The 13,973-nt window shown below is 38.8% G+C and overlaps 5 protein-coding genes across 9 annotated transcripts; 4 read left to right on the top strand and 1 right to left on the bottom strand.

Annotated features, from left to right (window-relative positions):
- Positions 1–729: 729 nt before the first annotated feature.
- On the top strand, positions 730–4,627 carry LOC104752065 (uncharacterized). 3 transcript variants are annotated; one of them, XM_087491940.1, is made up of 11 exons: positions 730–1,764; positions 2,054–2,419; positions 2,521–2,701; positions 2,810–2,943; positions 3,015–3,127; positions 3,238–3,361; positions 3,465–3,620; positions 3,714–3,866; positions 3,950–4,029; positions 4,115–4,164; positions 4,261–4,627. In XM_087491940.1, the coding sequence occupies exons 2-11, from the start codon at positions 2,057–2,059 to the stop codon at positions 4,392–4,394; spliced, it is 1,488 nt and encodes a 495-aa protein (XP_087348066.1). In that variant the 5' UTR covers positions 730–1,764; positions 2,054–2,056; the 3' UTR covers positions 4,395–4,627. The 3 variants fall into 3 exon arrangements, with proteins under 3 accessions (XP_087348066.1, XP_087348067.1, XP_010472431.1); XM_010474129.3 differs by lacking the exon at positions 730–1,764 and having other exon boundaries at positions 1,932–2,419; XM_087491941.1 differs by lacking the exons at positions 730–1,764; positions 4,115–4,164; positions 4,261–4,627 and having other exon boundaries at positions 1,931–2,419; positions 3,950–4,033.
- A 733-nt stretch (positions 4,628–5,360) lies between these two features.
- LOC104752067 (uncharacterized) lies at positions 5,361–6,815 on the top strand. Its single transcript, XM_010474133.3, has 3 exons — positions 5,361–5,693; positions 5,947–5,970; positions 6,195–6,815. The coding sequence occupies exons 1-3, from the start codon at positions 5,495–5,497 to the stop codon at positions 6,494–6,496; spliced, it is 525 nt and encodes a 174-aa protein (XP_010472435.1). The 5' UTR covers positions 5,361–5,494; the 3' UTR covers positions 6,497–6,815.
- Positions 6,816–6,840: 25 nt separating this feature from the next.
- On the top strand, positions 6,841–10,324 carry LOC104752066 (calmodulin-binding protein 60 E-like). 3 transcript variants are annotated; one of them, XM_010474131.3, is made up of 8 exons: positions 6,968–7,151; positions 7,541–7,663; positions 7,897–7,972; positions 8,082–8,140; positions 8,233–8,729; positions 8,830–8,990; positions 9,088–9,291; positions 9,370–10,324. In XM_010474131.3, the coding sequence occupies exons 2-8, from the start codon at positions 7,566–7,568 to the stop codon at positions 10,084–10,086; spliced, it is 1,812 nt and encodes a 603-aa protein (XP_010472433.2). In that variant the 5' UTR covers positions 6,968–7,151; positions 7,541–7,565; the 3' UTR covers positions 10,087–10,324. The 3 variants fall into 3 exon arrangements, with proteins under 3 accessions (XP_087349019.1, XP_010472433.2, XP_087349018.1); XM_087492893.1 differs by having other exon boundaries at positions 6,841–7,663; positions 9,363–10,324; XM_087492892.1 differs by having other exon boundaries at positions 6,968–7,663.
- LOC104752069 (uncharacterized) lies at positions 10,285–13,410 on the bottom strand. The gene is made up of 5 exons (XM_087492894.1): positions 12,947–13,410; positions 12,814–12,850; positions 12,494–12,730; positions 12,373–12,420; positions 10,285–12,290 (listed from the first exon to the last, which is right to left on the bottom strand). Exons 1-5 carry the CDS (start codon positions 13,315–13,317, stop codon positions 12,030–12,032), a joined length of 954 nt encoding a protein of 317 aa, XP_087349020.1. The 5' UTR covers positions 13,318–13,410; the 3' UTR covers positions 10,285–12,029.
- On the top strand, positions 10,676–11,843 carry LOC104752068 (uncharacterized). Its single transcript, XM_019238277.2, has one exon. The coding sequence runs from the start codon at positions 10,676–10,678 to the stop codon at positions 11,636–11,638; it is 963 nt and encodes a 320-aa protein (XP_019093822.1). The 3' UTR covers positions 11,639–11,843.
- Positions 13,411–13,973: the final 563 nt, after the last annotated feature.

Consider the following 13,973-nt stretch of genomic DNA (forward strand, 5'->3'; position numbering starts at 1 on the left):
TGCCATTTTATCTAAAATTTTATGGATTTGCTATTTTTAAACTACAAACTTCAGTGCCTCCTATAATGATGAGTAACACCTTCAACAGGAAAAAGATTACGACATAGCTCTGAAATATACCAAACCATGACTGAAACTCCTTGAGGACGTGATTTTATTGAGCTCTCGATATCGGATCCAAGTGACACCTTATAGAATGTTTTGTACTCCACAATTAGGGCACAAGCTGGTCTAGAGGTTGCATTGTGCAGTCTTGAGTGCCTTTCTTTCGAGATGACATACATTGAAGTTTGAAAGGCTAATCGAAGAATCAAAGTCACATTCTTGTCTTGGCTAGGATTCTTCAGCCATCTCAATCCGTCTTCAAACAAGTTTCGACGAGAGAAATGGACCATTAAAGAAAACAAAACCAAACCTCTGCAGCATAATCACAATCAAAGGACAAATGCTTTCTGGACTCATCCTGAGAATTACATAAGAGGCACACTGAAGGCACTGCTAAACTCCACTAGATCAGTCTATCTTTGGTATGTAACCTATACCGAGTTAATTACGGTTAAATCAGTTTCCGTTTAGTCGGTCAATCCGGTTAATTACGGTTATGTACGGTTAATCCGATATATTCAGGTTAATTTCGGTTATTTCAGATTAAGTCAGGTTAATTCCGGTTTATTACAGTTAATTCAGGGTAATTCCGGTTTTGTCACGGGTTACTTAACCCTAATTTTCGTGGCTCTGTGGTTGCAGAGCAGAGTCTCAGAATCGGCTCTGTTCACTCATTAGTTTAAGTATGAGGCTTTGCTCCTGAAAGTGCCAACGGTCTCGCCGTCGTCACCTTTCCGGTGGAAGTGGAACCAATGATTACGAAAAACCTGTTCGATCGAGCCACACACGCGCGATGATGATCCTCTTGAGCGCTTTTACAACCTCTTATAACCACTTTCCCTGTTTTGGTCTTCTATTTCTTCTTCTTCTTTGGGGATATGATTATGATTGATCCATTCTAAGTCAGTTGACCAGTCACTGAGGTCACCCTGTTTCTTGGCGTGGCTACCAATTGGTACCACTATAGAGAGATCAGTGATGAACTGATGATGCCATTTCACATCATACAATGATTTGCTCAAGAAAACTTAAATGTTTCATTTGATTAAACTGTAAACTTTTGTTCAATTGCATAATAGGTAGAAGAATCATAGTTTAAGTAATGAATTAGATAGATCTCAAAGCAGCACCAGAATCTGAGAAGAGCACTAGGCTTTGTACATGTTGAAACTTTGTAACTCTTAACTATTACCCTCAGTAGAATACATCAGTGGTTTGTTTGGAAAAAGTTAATTGTGGGCCTAAACCATTTAAAGAATCGAAGAAACAATTATGAAAGATGTCAACTTTGGGAATAAAGTTTGTGCCTTTGTGGTTCTCAATTCAGCTTTCTCTAAGTTTGTGACAGCAACAAACTGATGTGGAGTTGTGTCTTGTTTTTGATCAAGATTGTGACTTTTGTGGTGGGATTATTCCAAATAAACCAGTTTAGTCTTCTTAGGTTCTGTTGTCTGCAATTATTGGTACTGAGATCTTTTATTAATTTGAGAACTCTTATTGGAAACTATTCCAAGATAAGAAAGTTGCTTCTTTTCTATCTCATTGGTATTCTCAGTTGGAACTGTTTTTGTTTTGGGAGAAGAAACCAACTGGATTTTAAACTAAGTTTGTTTTCTTGGAGATGGAGCTTAGCTTTGTTTGGACCATACGGCCACTTGTGTGGTAGTTCGACTTTGATTGATTGTTACTCTTTTTCTGTGTCAGCATCATGCTTGAGAGTTGACAGAGATGGAGAGGCAGAATCATCACAAGTTCTGAAAAAGGACAAAACCTTTTTCTGATGCAACTCACGTTTTCACTTCACAAGCTCCAAAAGAGTTTACTTGGGAAAACAAAAGTTTGACGGATGCAAAACTAATTTTGTTAGCATAAGACCAAAACCCACTCCTTCTTCTGCCTCCTTGCGTGTATTTGAGTTGCTATTATTTTGAGAGAGAGAAAGAGAGAGAAAATGTCTACTTGTTTGCTGTGTCTTGTGTTACTGTTCTTCTCTGTTGTTGCAGAAGCAACTTACACACCTGGAGGTTTCCACCATCTTTCTTCTCTAAGACAAAAGAAGAAGGCCTCCAAGTCAAAGCCAGAGTTACCTTTTGAGACTCGTTACTTCCCTCAGAATCTTGACCATTTCAGTTTCACACCAGAGAGCTACAAAGTCTTCCACCAGAAGTACCTCATCAACAACCGTTCCTGGCGCAAAGGTGGCCCCATCTTTGTCTACACCGGAAATGAAGGAGACATCGACTGGTTTGCTTCAAACACCGGTTTCATGTCCGATATTGCTCCCAAGTTCCGGGCTCTTCTTGTTTTCATTGAGGTTTGAGTTTTAAAAACCATGTAATATTATCTCTAGTTTCTAGAATGAGACTCTAAGATGTTTATGATGGTGTTTTGTCTGTTTGTTTAATATTGCTGTAGCACCGGTTCTATGGAGAATCAACGCCAATTGGGAAGAAGTCGCATAAGTCAGCTGAGACATTGGGTTACCTAAACTCTCAGCAAGCGTTGGCTGATTTTGCGATCCTGATAAGAAGCTTGAAGCAGAATCTATCGTCCGAGGCATCGCCTGTGGTTGTCTTTGGTGGCTCTTATGGTGGAAGTAAGCTCACACCCACCACTTTCAGTTAAATAATCAATTGATAGTACTTCATTATTACTCATCATTTCTCATAAACCATGTTCTGTTGTCTGTCATGTCTTGTGACAGTGCTTGCAGCGTGGTTCAGGCTCAAGTATCCCCATATAGCAATCGGTGCATTGGCGTCATCCGCTCCAATACTTCATTTTGATAACATTGTGCCATTGACGAGCTTCTATGACGCCGTTTCTCAGGATTTTAAGGTATTGTATGCTCTGTTTCCGGCAATTTTCCATACTAAAGTGACATTATAACGGACTTTTGTTACGAGCAGGATGCGAGTATTAATTGTTTTAAAGTCATCAAGAGAAGCTGGGAAGAGCTAGATGCAGTCTCAACTAAGAAAAATGGCTTGCAAGAACTCAGCAAAAAGTTCCGAACTTGCAAGTAAATTATGCTTTAAACCTTATCTTCAAACTTGTAGTTAAATCTATTCTCTGTTCTCTAAGCTCTTTAAAGAAAAGCTTAACCGTGTGTCTGTTTTGCTTGCATTGCAGAGGCCTTCAATCTATATATTCAGCCAGCAATTGGTTAAGTGGAGCATTTGTTTATACAGCCATGGTTAATTATCCAACTCCAGCTAACTTCATGGCGCCACTGCCTGGTTATCCCGTGGAGCAGGTGAGATATTCATTACGCCGAAGTCACTTTGGCAAAGTGTGTTGTTATCAAGTATTTTCTTTTTTTACCGATCAGTATTTGGACTCGTTTTCTTTTGCATCAGATGTGTAAGATCATCGACGGATTCCCTCGAGGATCCAGTAATCTTGACCGTGCCTTTGCTGCTGCAAGCTTATACTACAACTATTCAGGATCAGAAAAATGCTTTGAGATGGAACAACAAACTGATGATCATGGACTCAATGGATGGCAATATCAGGTAATCTCATAGATAGATAGCAGACTCTAGAATAAGAACTGATTTATGTTATGAGACTAGAAATGGCATAATATGATTATTGAATGGAAACAGGCGTGCACAGAGATGGTGATGCCAATGAGCTGCTCGAACCAGAGCATGCTCCCTCCGTATGACAATGACTATGAGGCATTCAAAGAACAGTGCATGAGTAGATACGGAGTCAAGCCTCGACCCCATTGGATCACAACCGAATTTGGCGGAATGGTTGGTTTTTTTCTTTCCCTCACATTGGATCAGTTTCTTAAGCTGTGAGATTCAATATCAGCTCTTTTGGTCATCTTTTGCAGAGAATAGAGACAGTATTGAAGAGATTCGGAAGTAACATCATATTCTCCAATGGATTGCAGGATCCTTGGAGCCGTGGAGGGTAAGTAACTAAGTACTACTTCTCATCTCAATGTGTGTAGAACATCATTTTTATGTGGTATCTTGGTTTTAACATCTAATTTCAGAGTTCTGAAGAACATTTCAAGCAGCATCGTCGCGCTTGTGACCAAGAAAGGTAACTTTTGTTATGTTAATGAATGTTGGGGAAGTTAGCCATATACATATTATTGTGCGAAAAAACTGAAACCTGACATTGTTTTGTGTGAAACAGGAGCTCACCATGCAGATCTCAGGGCTGCTACAAAAGGTGACCCGGAGTGGCTGAAAGAGCAGAGGACACAAGAGGTTGCCATTATAGAGAAATGGATCAGTGAGTATTACAGAGATTTGAGAGGAGAAAATTAGTAAATAGAAGAGTAATAGAAGCCAAAGAAAAGGTTTATTGCACTAAATCAGCAAATAAAGACATTTGTGTACTGTGTTTTGTTATTCTTGTAACAAAGTAAAAGTTACACTTTTGTCATTGAAAGATGTGGACAGTTTCATGTAGTTACGAAAAGATGTGAGGCAGTTTCGTTATTGTCGAAACATGTAAGGATATCTCATAAATCACGAAAGATGTGAGACAATTTCGTAAATACCGAAAGATGTGGGCAATTTTGTAACTGCTGATATAACTCTCATCAATATCATACTTCTCTCACTAATATCAGACTTCCTCTGTAAAATTCAATATGAAAAATAAAATTTGATGGTTCCATTACGTTTTAATTTTTTAGTGCGATGATATTACAACAATGCAATAATAAGTTTTTATTTATACGAAATTGAATGGTTAAAATGGAAATACTCTGAATAGATAACATAATGTATTTAACTTTTAATTAAGTAGTTTAAATTAATAGATTTCAAATAATTAGTTAAATATAAATAATTAATAAATAAGGATTGAATCCTCTAGTTAAGCTGAAAATCACGAATTAAATTGACAAAAAAATCACCAATTACAGATAAAGATAAAGATAAAGATAGACATTTGACAAATCTTGTTTACCACAGATACTTGTTTTGGCGGGACAAGTAACATATATTGAGCAGCGGGTAATAATAAGTAATTTTGCCTAATCCTATTCGGATTTACTGAAATTCATTGCATATTTTTGTAAAAAGTTGTGGGGCATTTTCTCTGTAAGCCAAAGATGTGGGACCATTTCGTAATTAACATAAACTATTGTGAACTTTCGTAATTACTCACAGTTTTGTGGCAACTTCGTAATTAGTGAAAGTTATGGGGTAAGCTCGTAGATACAATAAATGCTAAGCTTGAAAATATTATGGAATTAAAAGGGTACACTAGCATTTAGCTGTAACGACGCCGTTTCATGGGATTTATTTTCTTTCCCCCAGGACTTTTTTTTGTTTTTCTTTTTTTTTTTCATACTATGGCTAGTTTGACTACTATTGCGCAAGACTGTGAAACGATCTGAGCGTTCATCACCGTAGCAATGGCACGGAGGTCTGGAAATTGCATGAGATGTCTCGTGATATTCTCGGTGGTATCAGCTTTAATCGTATGTGGACCTGCTCTTTACTGGAAATTGAAAAAGGGTTTCGTTGGATCTGCTCGTAGCAACAACTCCATTTGTCCTCCCTGTGAGATCTGCGATTGTCCTCCTCCTTTGTCTCTCCTCGAGATTGCTCCAGGTAATGTTACTTCTCTCATTCTTATTGGACATTTAGCATATCTGGGTTTTCAATTTTGGTTCATAAATTAGGAGACTTTTAGTTCTTATTATAAATCTTTCTATTTTCTGGAACTGCTTAGATCGTACACAGAACCATTTGTGATGAATCTTTCAATAAAGCTACGGATTTTACATTTGATCTTTCATTGTATAAGCCATAAGAGTCTCAATTACTAATAAAGTTCCATTTTTTTTGTTGTATTCTTTTGCAGGGCTTGCAAACCTCTCTATTACAGGTTAGATTTCGTTCCCAAGCTTGTTTCTGCTGTGTCTTTACTGTTTTAATATTAATGAGAATGCCTCTCTGATGGTTTCACAATGAAGAGCCCAATTGGAATTAGTTGAAAACTTAGGAATCTGGTGAATCAGTAACCAATGCAGCTATTTCTCTTTTGTGTGTTGTAATGTTCCTCCTCTTTTTAGTCCATGGAATTGAATATTGACTTATGTTGTGTATCAGGTTGTGGAAGCGATGATCCAGAGCTCAAACAAGAGATGGAGAAGCAGTTTGTGGATCTACTCACGGAAGAGTTGAAGCTGCAAGAAGCAGTTGCAGACGAGCATAGTCGTCACATGCATGTTACACTTGCTGAAGCAAAAAGAGTTGCTTCACAGTACCAAAAGGAGGCTGAGAAGTGCAACGCTGCCACGGAAATTTGCGAATCAGCTAGGGAGAGAGCTCAAGCATTGTTTCTCAAAGAGCGAAAGATCACTTTGTTGTGGGAGCGGAGAGCTCGGCAATTAGGTTGGGAAGGTGAGTAAGTAATCCACTGTTTAGTGACTTCTTCTCAGTCTACCCTGAAGAGCTTCTCGATGGAAGCAAACTAGATTTCCTCTTCCGCATTCAGCTCATGAGAACATGGAAATCGCTTAATTCTCAAGGCAATGTTTTTATCTCCCATGTTCTTTATATATGTAGAATTTTTTTTTGTTTTGCTCTTGGATCTGAATATAGCTAAAGAAAGAGTTGGCCTTGTATTGACTTTTCTTCAGATATATTTTTGTCCAGTCACATTGGACGAGAGAAGTCACCGACTTCTGTATTTTATTTTCATTGACAAAACCAACCATCATTTTCTCATCAGCCAAAGCAGAAATAATATATATATTTATGATCTTTTAAAACTTGGTTTATGTGTTGTTGAGATTTGCATCTGATTGAGACAGCAAGACTGATTTGATTTTTTTAAGAGGCTTTGTACTGCAGCTAATGTTGGATGCGTATAAGCATGGCCTAAGCATAAGTGTGTCAAACAAGAGTCACTTGTAATCTATGTTTCATATTTGTTAAGACTAACAAAGACTTTCAGATGCTTAAGAAACATGATAGTCTGTGAAGAGGGACAAGAGCAGAGAAAGAGACAAAACTGGACAAGTCAAAAAAGGGTTGACATAATGCAGCATATGATCGCTCCAGGTATTACGCAGCACCAACTTTCAATATTCATTCATGCACAAAAACAGCTGCTTTTTTCAGTTTATATGATTTTTTATTTTAGTGTCAGCCATTAATAATTTTCTCCTTGCATTATTCTAATGCTCACATGGACAGATTCCTTCAAGTTTTTTTTTTATCAACGCTTTAGATCTACCATTAAAGAACAGATCTCGGTACAGTGACTTCTGCAAACCGTCTAGACCCATGTGGGTTGTCCAAAGTCTATCTATACCTTGAGGCTATTTGTTCTATATTCAACTTATTTATGTGTGTTATGTTTCTTTTGTGTTCTTCTCTGAAGCTTCCTTCGTGGACTTCTGCTGTTTTTTTCTAACTTTGGAATAGTTTTTGTATATTTCTGGACACAGAGATCGCAAATTCTTTTTTTCTTAAATGGAAGGTTCCATGAACAAGCGAGGATACGAGAGCAGTCAAGAGGATACAGACAAGTTTCCAGAATCAAAGAGACAGAAAGTGCCTGCTTTGGCAAGGTAACTTCCTTAAGACTTTTCTGTCATTTTCCAGTTCAATGGTTAAACATCACAACTATTAAAGACGAACCTGCTTTCGAGTTCTTTACTCTTTCTGAGTTGTGATTTATCCTCTGTTGTAAGATGTTCTTTTGTAAGGTCTCAAAATTTTGTTGTTACGTTTCCAAACCTCTCGTTTCGCTTGCTACTTTGTTGATTTTCTCATAAGTCATATGGAAAAAACAAATTTACAGTGTTATTGTGGAAGCTGTCAAGGTAGATAGTTTGCAGAGGCTTTGCTCGTCTTTAGAGCCATTGTTTCGCAAAATTGTAAGTTTTTATTCTACTCTCTTTCTAGACATGTCTATTATTGCTTTTAGAGTAAATTGTGAGATGCTTGTGGAGTTGTAAACTTGGTATGGTGTGGGCAAACAAACAGGTTAGTGAAGAGGTGGAACGAGCCTTATCAAGGTTGGGAAATACAAAGTTAACATCGAGGTATTTTCTCCAGTTATACCTTTTCCCCTTGAAATGGTTCAGTGGTCACTTTAATGTTTGAGTTTCTGGCTAAACCAACATAAAATCTCCAGGTCACCTGAACCAAAGAGGATCCAAGACCGTGATGGAAGAAACCTGCAACTTCACTTTAGGACACGAATGCCTCCTCACTTATTCACAGGTGGGAAAGTCGAGGGAGAGCGAGGCTCGGCAATTCATGTGGTTCTTATAGATGCAAACACAGGAAATGTAGTCCAAACAGGAGAAGAGTCAGCTTCAAAGCTGAATGTTGTAGTGTTAGAAGGAGACTTTAATGATGAAGATGATGAAGACTGGACGAGAGAGCACTTTGAGAGCTTTGAAGTGAAAGAGCGAGAAGGGAAACGCCCAATCTTAACCGGTGACACACAGTTGATGCTTAAGGAAGGTGTGGGAAGTTTAGGAGAACTTACTTTTACCGACAACTCCAGCTGGATAAGGAGTAGAAAGTTTAGGCTGGGTGTTAAGCCGGCCCCAGGGTATGGTGATAGCTTTCTCATTCGTGAAGCCAAAACAGAACCATTTGCTGTCAAAGATCATAGAGGAGAACGTGAGTTTTACCTTTTATTGTGTTGACAAGTAGAGAGTTCTTAATACTGACTTGTGTCTGTCATCTGTAAATGTTCATTTTCTTTAACAATATTTTTCAGTATACAAGAAGCATTATCCACCGGCTGTACACGATGAAGTCTGGAGACTTGATAGAATTGCGAAAGATGGAGTGTTACACAAGAAGCTATTAAAAGCTAATATCGTGACAGTCGAAGACTTCCTTCGAATCCTTGTTAAGGATCCACAAAAGCTGAGAAAGGTAAGCATATTTAACTGTTAATGTGAATAAGCCACCAACTTTACCAAAGGTGTATACTTGTTAAATATTCGTGTTTCTTTTTCCTCTGATACTGTAGTTGCTTGGGAGTGGAGTGTCGAATAGAATGTGGGAGAATACGGTTGAACATGCAAAGACATGCGTGTTGGGTGGAAAGCTCTATGTGTTTTACACAGACCAGACTCACGCTACAGGTGTTGTCTTTAATCATATCTATGAGTTCCGAGGCCTTATTGCAAATGGACAGTTCCTGTCTCTGGAGTCTCTTAATCATGACCAAAAGGTAAAGACTGACACATTTCTGTAAAGATTTGAAAACTATTTCTTGGTTATTTAACTGATCATTGGTGTTAGCTCACAGATTTCAGCAGACATTTTGGTGAAGATGGCGTACGAGAACTGGCATAAAGCCATTGAATACGACGGTAAGCTATTGAATTGCTTACCAGTCGCCGAGAAGGAACTAAAAAGCTTACCTGAACCAAAAATGGCCACAGCTCAAACAGCTCAGAACGATTCACAGCTGCATAACCAGAATAATAGGCAAACTGTGCAATGTCATCCCAACGCGATTACCTATCCACTGGTCCCTCAACAAATAGATTATCCTCAGTTTGTGCAGCAACATTGCAGCCAATTATTACCCTCATTCCCTTGCAACGTACAGGACTACAACAGGTCAGTGGAAAGTTCCAATGATTCAAGCTCATACAACGGAGAAGATTGGTGTCGACCAAGAGCTGCAGGACAAGGTCTTGAAGACATTTTCAGCGAAGAAATCAGACTAAGGAGCTCAGAGATGCTTGAGACTGACGATATGCAGAGACTGTTGAAGACGTTTGGGATCGGAGTGAACACTATGGGAACACAAGGCGGGTATGGTCAGACCGACGAGTCTTGTTATGGTTATAGCATCCCGTACCAAGCTCAGATCGATAACACGTACAGAAGAGAACGTAATAGAGGCTCGGGGAAAGCTGTGGTGGGATGGCTTAAGCTTAAAGCTGCTTTGAGATGGGGTATCTTTATACGCAAGAAAGCTGCAGAGAGGAGGCCTCAGATTGTGGAGATCGACTGATAAAATGAAAGAAGAAACAGAGCCTCTTGAGTTTTTTTTTTTTTTTTTTTTTTTCTTTCTTTCTTTTCTTTTAGCTAATTTTTCGTTATCTAAGCTTGAAGACAGATTCTATGAACACAAAAGTTCATCCTTTGGATGAACAATCTAAAGGGTAGAGAGAAATGGACTTTGCTTTGTATTACATGTAATGCTGTATTGTGTTTTCATATTTCATGTTAATTTTTATTTAGCATTTTCATATTGGATGGCATAACCAAATAAGCGAACACTGACCAAATCATTAACCAAAAATAACAATTGAATACCAAAGTTAAACCGGTGGATATATAACTTCACTCACATCATCTTCATATCACTTCTTCAGCCAACAGTTAATGAATCGACGGGATTGGAGGATTGGACACATTTAAAGGCTCGTGTACCGACTGAATCTTCCCAATAAACCCAAGAAAGACCGGTGGCTAACAAAACCGGGATTAGAATTTGACTAAACCGAATTTGGTACTACGCTGAGCTTCTCCTTTTAAGGGAGACTGAAACAGAGTGACAGACAGTGTGGAAGAGTCACTCACTCACTCACGCATCAAAAATGGCGGAAAATGTTGGAAGCGACTCCAGCGAGCTCGGGAGCATCACTTCTTCCCAGCAATCTTACCTCAAAAACTGTCCTTTCGCCGGCCACGAAGCTTCTCCGACGAATTCTGACAACACCGAGATCCTCAGTAACAAGATTTCGCCAGCGGTTGTTAAGACTCCGGTTCTCTCGTTCTCTTCACCGACCAGCCTCGATTCCATCAAAGATGACGTCTTTCGTACTCCTCCTGAGAACGCATCTCCTTCTTCTGCCGCTGATTCGGAACCTGGAGTTAGGGTTTCTGAGATGAAATCTCATAAAGGTTCGAATTTTAAATCTCCGTATTCTAACGCCGAGACAACGCTTCTTTCTTCTCCACCGTCGGAAAATTTTAGGTTTTCGCAGTCGAATTCGAAGTCTCCGTCTTCTACGGCCGCGACGACCCCTGTTTCTGCTTCACCGTCGGGAAAAGTTAGAGCTTTGAAGAAGAATTCGAAATCTCCGTCTTCTAACGCCGCGACGACGCCTGGTTCTCATTCACCGTCGGGAAAAGTTAGGGTTTTGGAGACGAATTCGAAATCTCCGTCTTCTACGGCCGTGACGACTCCTGTTTCTGCTTCACCGTCGGGAAAAGTAAGGGTTTTGGAGACGAATTTGAAATCACCGTCCTCTACGGCTGAGATGACGCCTGTTTCTGCTCCACCGTCGGAAAAAGTTAGGGTTTTGGACACGAATCGTCCTTTTGATTTTATGGCTAATAGAGCTCTCAAGTCTCCTCCTCAGAGAGTTGTTAATTTCGGTTCTGCATCTGCAACTGAAGGGACCAAGGTCTCTGAAACGGAAGACTCTGGTGAAGTTATACCTTTCAAAGAAATCATCGAAGCCCTTCTTCGTAACAGTGGAGAGAAGCTTGATGAAAGAGATGAAAACGTCAGCTGTGTTGACATTCTCAAAAGTTTGGGTTTGAAATTCCCCTAAATGGTTACTGATTTAGTAAGTCTTATTTGCTTTTTGGCTCTCTCTCTCTGTTTTAGTCTGTTCTTGTTGGTTCTGTTTCGGGATTACGCATTCAGATCTTTCCTTTTTGTTGTTGATGATATGAATGCGTCGGGAAAAAAGTTGGAGCTTTTCTGTACTGTTGCTTCAACTACAAGTAAATAATTAAGTATTTTATGTTTGGAAATTTCCAGATATTTGCTGTTCTTACAAGGCTAAGTCCTACAAAATGATAGCTTGTTCGCAATTGTCTTGTCGTCTAGTCCGTGATTGCATTGGTTAGCATTGTCTGAGGAAAATGACTGTGTGTTGTTGCAAATTGCAAAGGAAGGAATCATCTATATTGTGTGTCTTCTACCTTCAAAATCCAGCTCTACCTTTTCTTGAATCTCAAGCACCAATTTTGCTTAGTTTCCTTAATGCTTGGCTCATCGTTTTGTTCTTTGCTTGGTGGATTGTTGAGAGCGAGTTTCTCCATTGCGTTCATGAACTTCCGCATGTGCTTGATGTACTCAGGGTATGTTTCCAAGTTGCAATGCCCTCCTCCTTTAACCCACAATGGATCATACTTGTCCTTTGCGAGTTCATACAATCGCTTCCCGTGTGAAATGTTCACAATATCATCTTTTGCTCCCTGGCAGTTTCATAAAACCACGTTTAATGATCTCCCTTTTGCGCTCTTTGCTTAGTGAGAAAAAGTGATGATGTAAACTTACATGTATGACAAGAACAGGGCATGTCACATGGCGTATCTTGTCAATGTTCTGCAAATTTCCAGAGTTTGAGAGACTGGCCTAATTAATAGTAACCAGAGAGACAAGAGGGAAACAAGCTTACTTTGTAAATATCGAACCAGAATGTGACTTTTACAGGATACAGAACTCTAAGTCCAGAGAGAATCGCGCTATGAAGAACAATCCCTCTTAGTCTCTTTAACCGAGATGCTAAATGCAACGATGGTCCGCTTCCAACGGATTGACCATACAGAATCAATTCCTCTTGCTTGATTTCGTACTCGCTCCTCAAGCAATTGTACACAGCCTCGATATCGTGGAACGTATTGAGCTCAGTTGGCTAAAGAACAATCAAAGGTTAATTAAACAAAGAGCCGATTCATGAGAAATGTTTGAAATCTTGAATGAAAATATCTCTCTTACCCTTCCTGTTGAAACTCCATAGCCTGAATAATCATAGCTGTTTCGATAACATATGAAGAGGGTTCAGGTTCAGGTTCGTTCATCAACGAAAACAAAAAGTGTTTTTTTGGGGTTTTGTATATAAATAATAAACCTCATAATGTTGATACGCAGATGAGCTCGAAGCTCGATGAAGAGATCGACCATTTGGCCTAGATCAGCGGCATTGCCATGGGAATAAAGAAGAGTGAATCTTGCAAAAGGGTGTTTCCAAAACGTGGCAATGACTTTGTTGCCGGATTTGGTGGTGAGCTGATGAACATCCATGCTTTTCTCCGGCGTAATACCTTTGAACATAAGCTTTCCGGTCTCCTCGTCTTTGCTCACGTCGTATGTGGGTGGTGGTGGGAAGAAAGCTAATTTAGCCGCCATGTTTGATGTCACATTACCCATATCAATTAATAATATTTTTTTGTTACAGAAAAAAAGATTAATACTTTCTAATGAGAAAGGAGGAGAAAACATACAAAAAAACTAAACCCCAAAATCTCTCCCTCCCTCTCTCTTTCAATCTAAGAAAAGAAGACTAAATTTTTTGGTTTTCGTGGGTTTATGTTTAAGGAGAGAGATAAAATGGAACTTTATATGCATTCTTTATATGGATGGAGGAGAATATTTGGCGGGAGAAAGACGCTGAGATGTGTCATTAACAAACTTTTATATGCATTTTTTTTTTTTTTGGGTCTGATTCTTTTGCAGTGGGCATTATTATTGTGATGAGAACATATTTATTTCATTCGCTCGTTAGGCATAAGAGTAAATTAGTCAGTTTTAATAGTTTCCCTTTTAGCAAAATAGCTGCACAATATTTTTTTCCGTTTTAAATTTAGCAAAAGTTCAAATGGAAATCCCAAGAAAGCCAAGGAATTGAGGAAGCCAATATTTTTCTCTCTTCCGTTTCAAAGCATTCTTCATTCAAATAAAGACATCTTTAAGTTTTTCTGTTTGTACATATATTCTTAGATTTTATGCACATTTTTTTATTAATTTAATAGTTTCTGACTATTTGAAATTTATAACAAAGTGCATCATTCCAATTTACTCAACAAATTACCTTTTGTCTCAAATTGTAAAAGACAAATAAAAAAAGGTATATAAAAACTATTCATTTTGTCTGTGTT

This window comes from Camelina sativa, chromosome 16 (genome assembly GCF_030686135.1).
Source record: "Camelina sativa cultivar CO46 ecotype springtype chromosome 16, ASM3068613v1".
Classification (NCBI taxonomy): Eukaryota; Viridiplantae; Streptophyta; class Magnoliopsida; order Brassicales; family Brassicaceae; genus Camelina; species Camelina sativa.

Coding starts and splice junctions, on each gene's coding strand:
- LOC104752065 (XM_087491940.1), top strand. CDS start 2,057: ATGTCTACTTGTTTGCTGTGTCTTGTGTTACTGTTCTTCTCTGTTGTT. Junction 2,420..2,520: donor CTCTTCTTGTTTTCATTGAG/GTTTGAGTTTTA, acceptor ATATTGCTGTAG/CACCGGTTCTATGGAGAATC. Junction 3,621..3,713: donor TCAATGGATGGCAATATCAG/GTAATCTCATAG, acceptor GAATGGAAACAG/GCGTGCACAGAGATGGTGAT.
- LOC104752067 (XM_010474133.3), top strand. CDS start 5,495: ATGGCACGGAGGTCTGGAAATTGCATGAGATGTCTCGTGATATTCTCG. Junction 5,694..5,946: donor TCTCCTCGAGATTGCTCCAG/GTAATGTTACTT, acceptor ATTCTTTTGCAG/GGCTTGCAAACCTCTCTATT. Junction 5,971..6,194: donor TGCAAACCTCTCTATTACAG/GTTAGATTTCGT, acceptor GTTGTGTATCAG/GTTGTGGAAGCGATGATCCA.
- LOC104752069 (XM_087492894.1), bottom strand. CDS start 13,317: ATGTTTTCTCCTCCTTTCTCATTAGAAAGTATTAATCTTTTTTTCTGT. Junction 12,731..12,813: donor ATGGAGTTTCAACAGGAAGG/GTAAGAGAGATA, acceptor ATTGTTCTTTAG/CCAACTGAGCTCAATACGTT. Junction 12,421..12,493: donor TCTGGTTCGATATTTACAAA/GTAAGCTTGTTT, acceptor GGAAATTTGCAG/AACATTGACAAGATACGCCA.
- LOC104752066 (XM_087492892.1), top strand. CDS start 7,566: ATGGAAGGTTCCATGAACAAGCGAGGATACGAGAGCAGTCAAGAGGAT. Junction 7,664..7,896: donor AAAGTGCCTGCTTTGGCAAG/GTAACTTCCTTA, acceptor ACAAATTTACAG/TGTTATTGTGGAAGCTGTCA. Junction 9,292..9,369: donor CTCTTAATCATGACCAAAAG/GTAAAGACTGAC, acceptor GTTAGCTCACAG/ATTTCAGCAGACATTTTGGT.
- LOC104752068 (XM_019238277.2), top strand. CDS start 10,676: ATGGCGGAAAATGTTGGAAGCGACTCCAGCGAGCTCGGGAGCATCACT.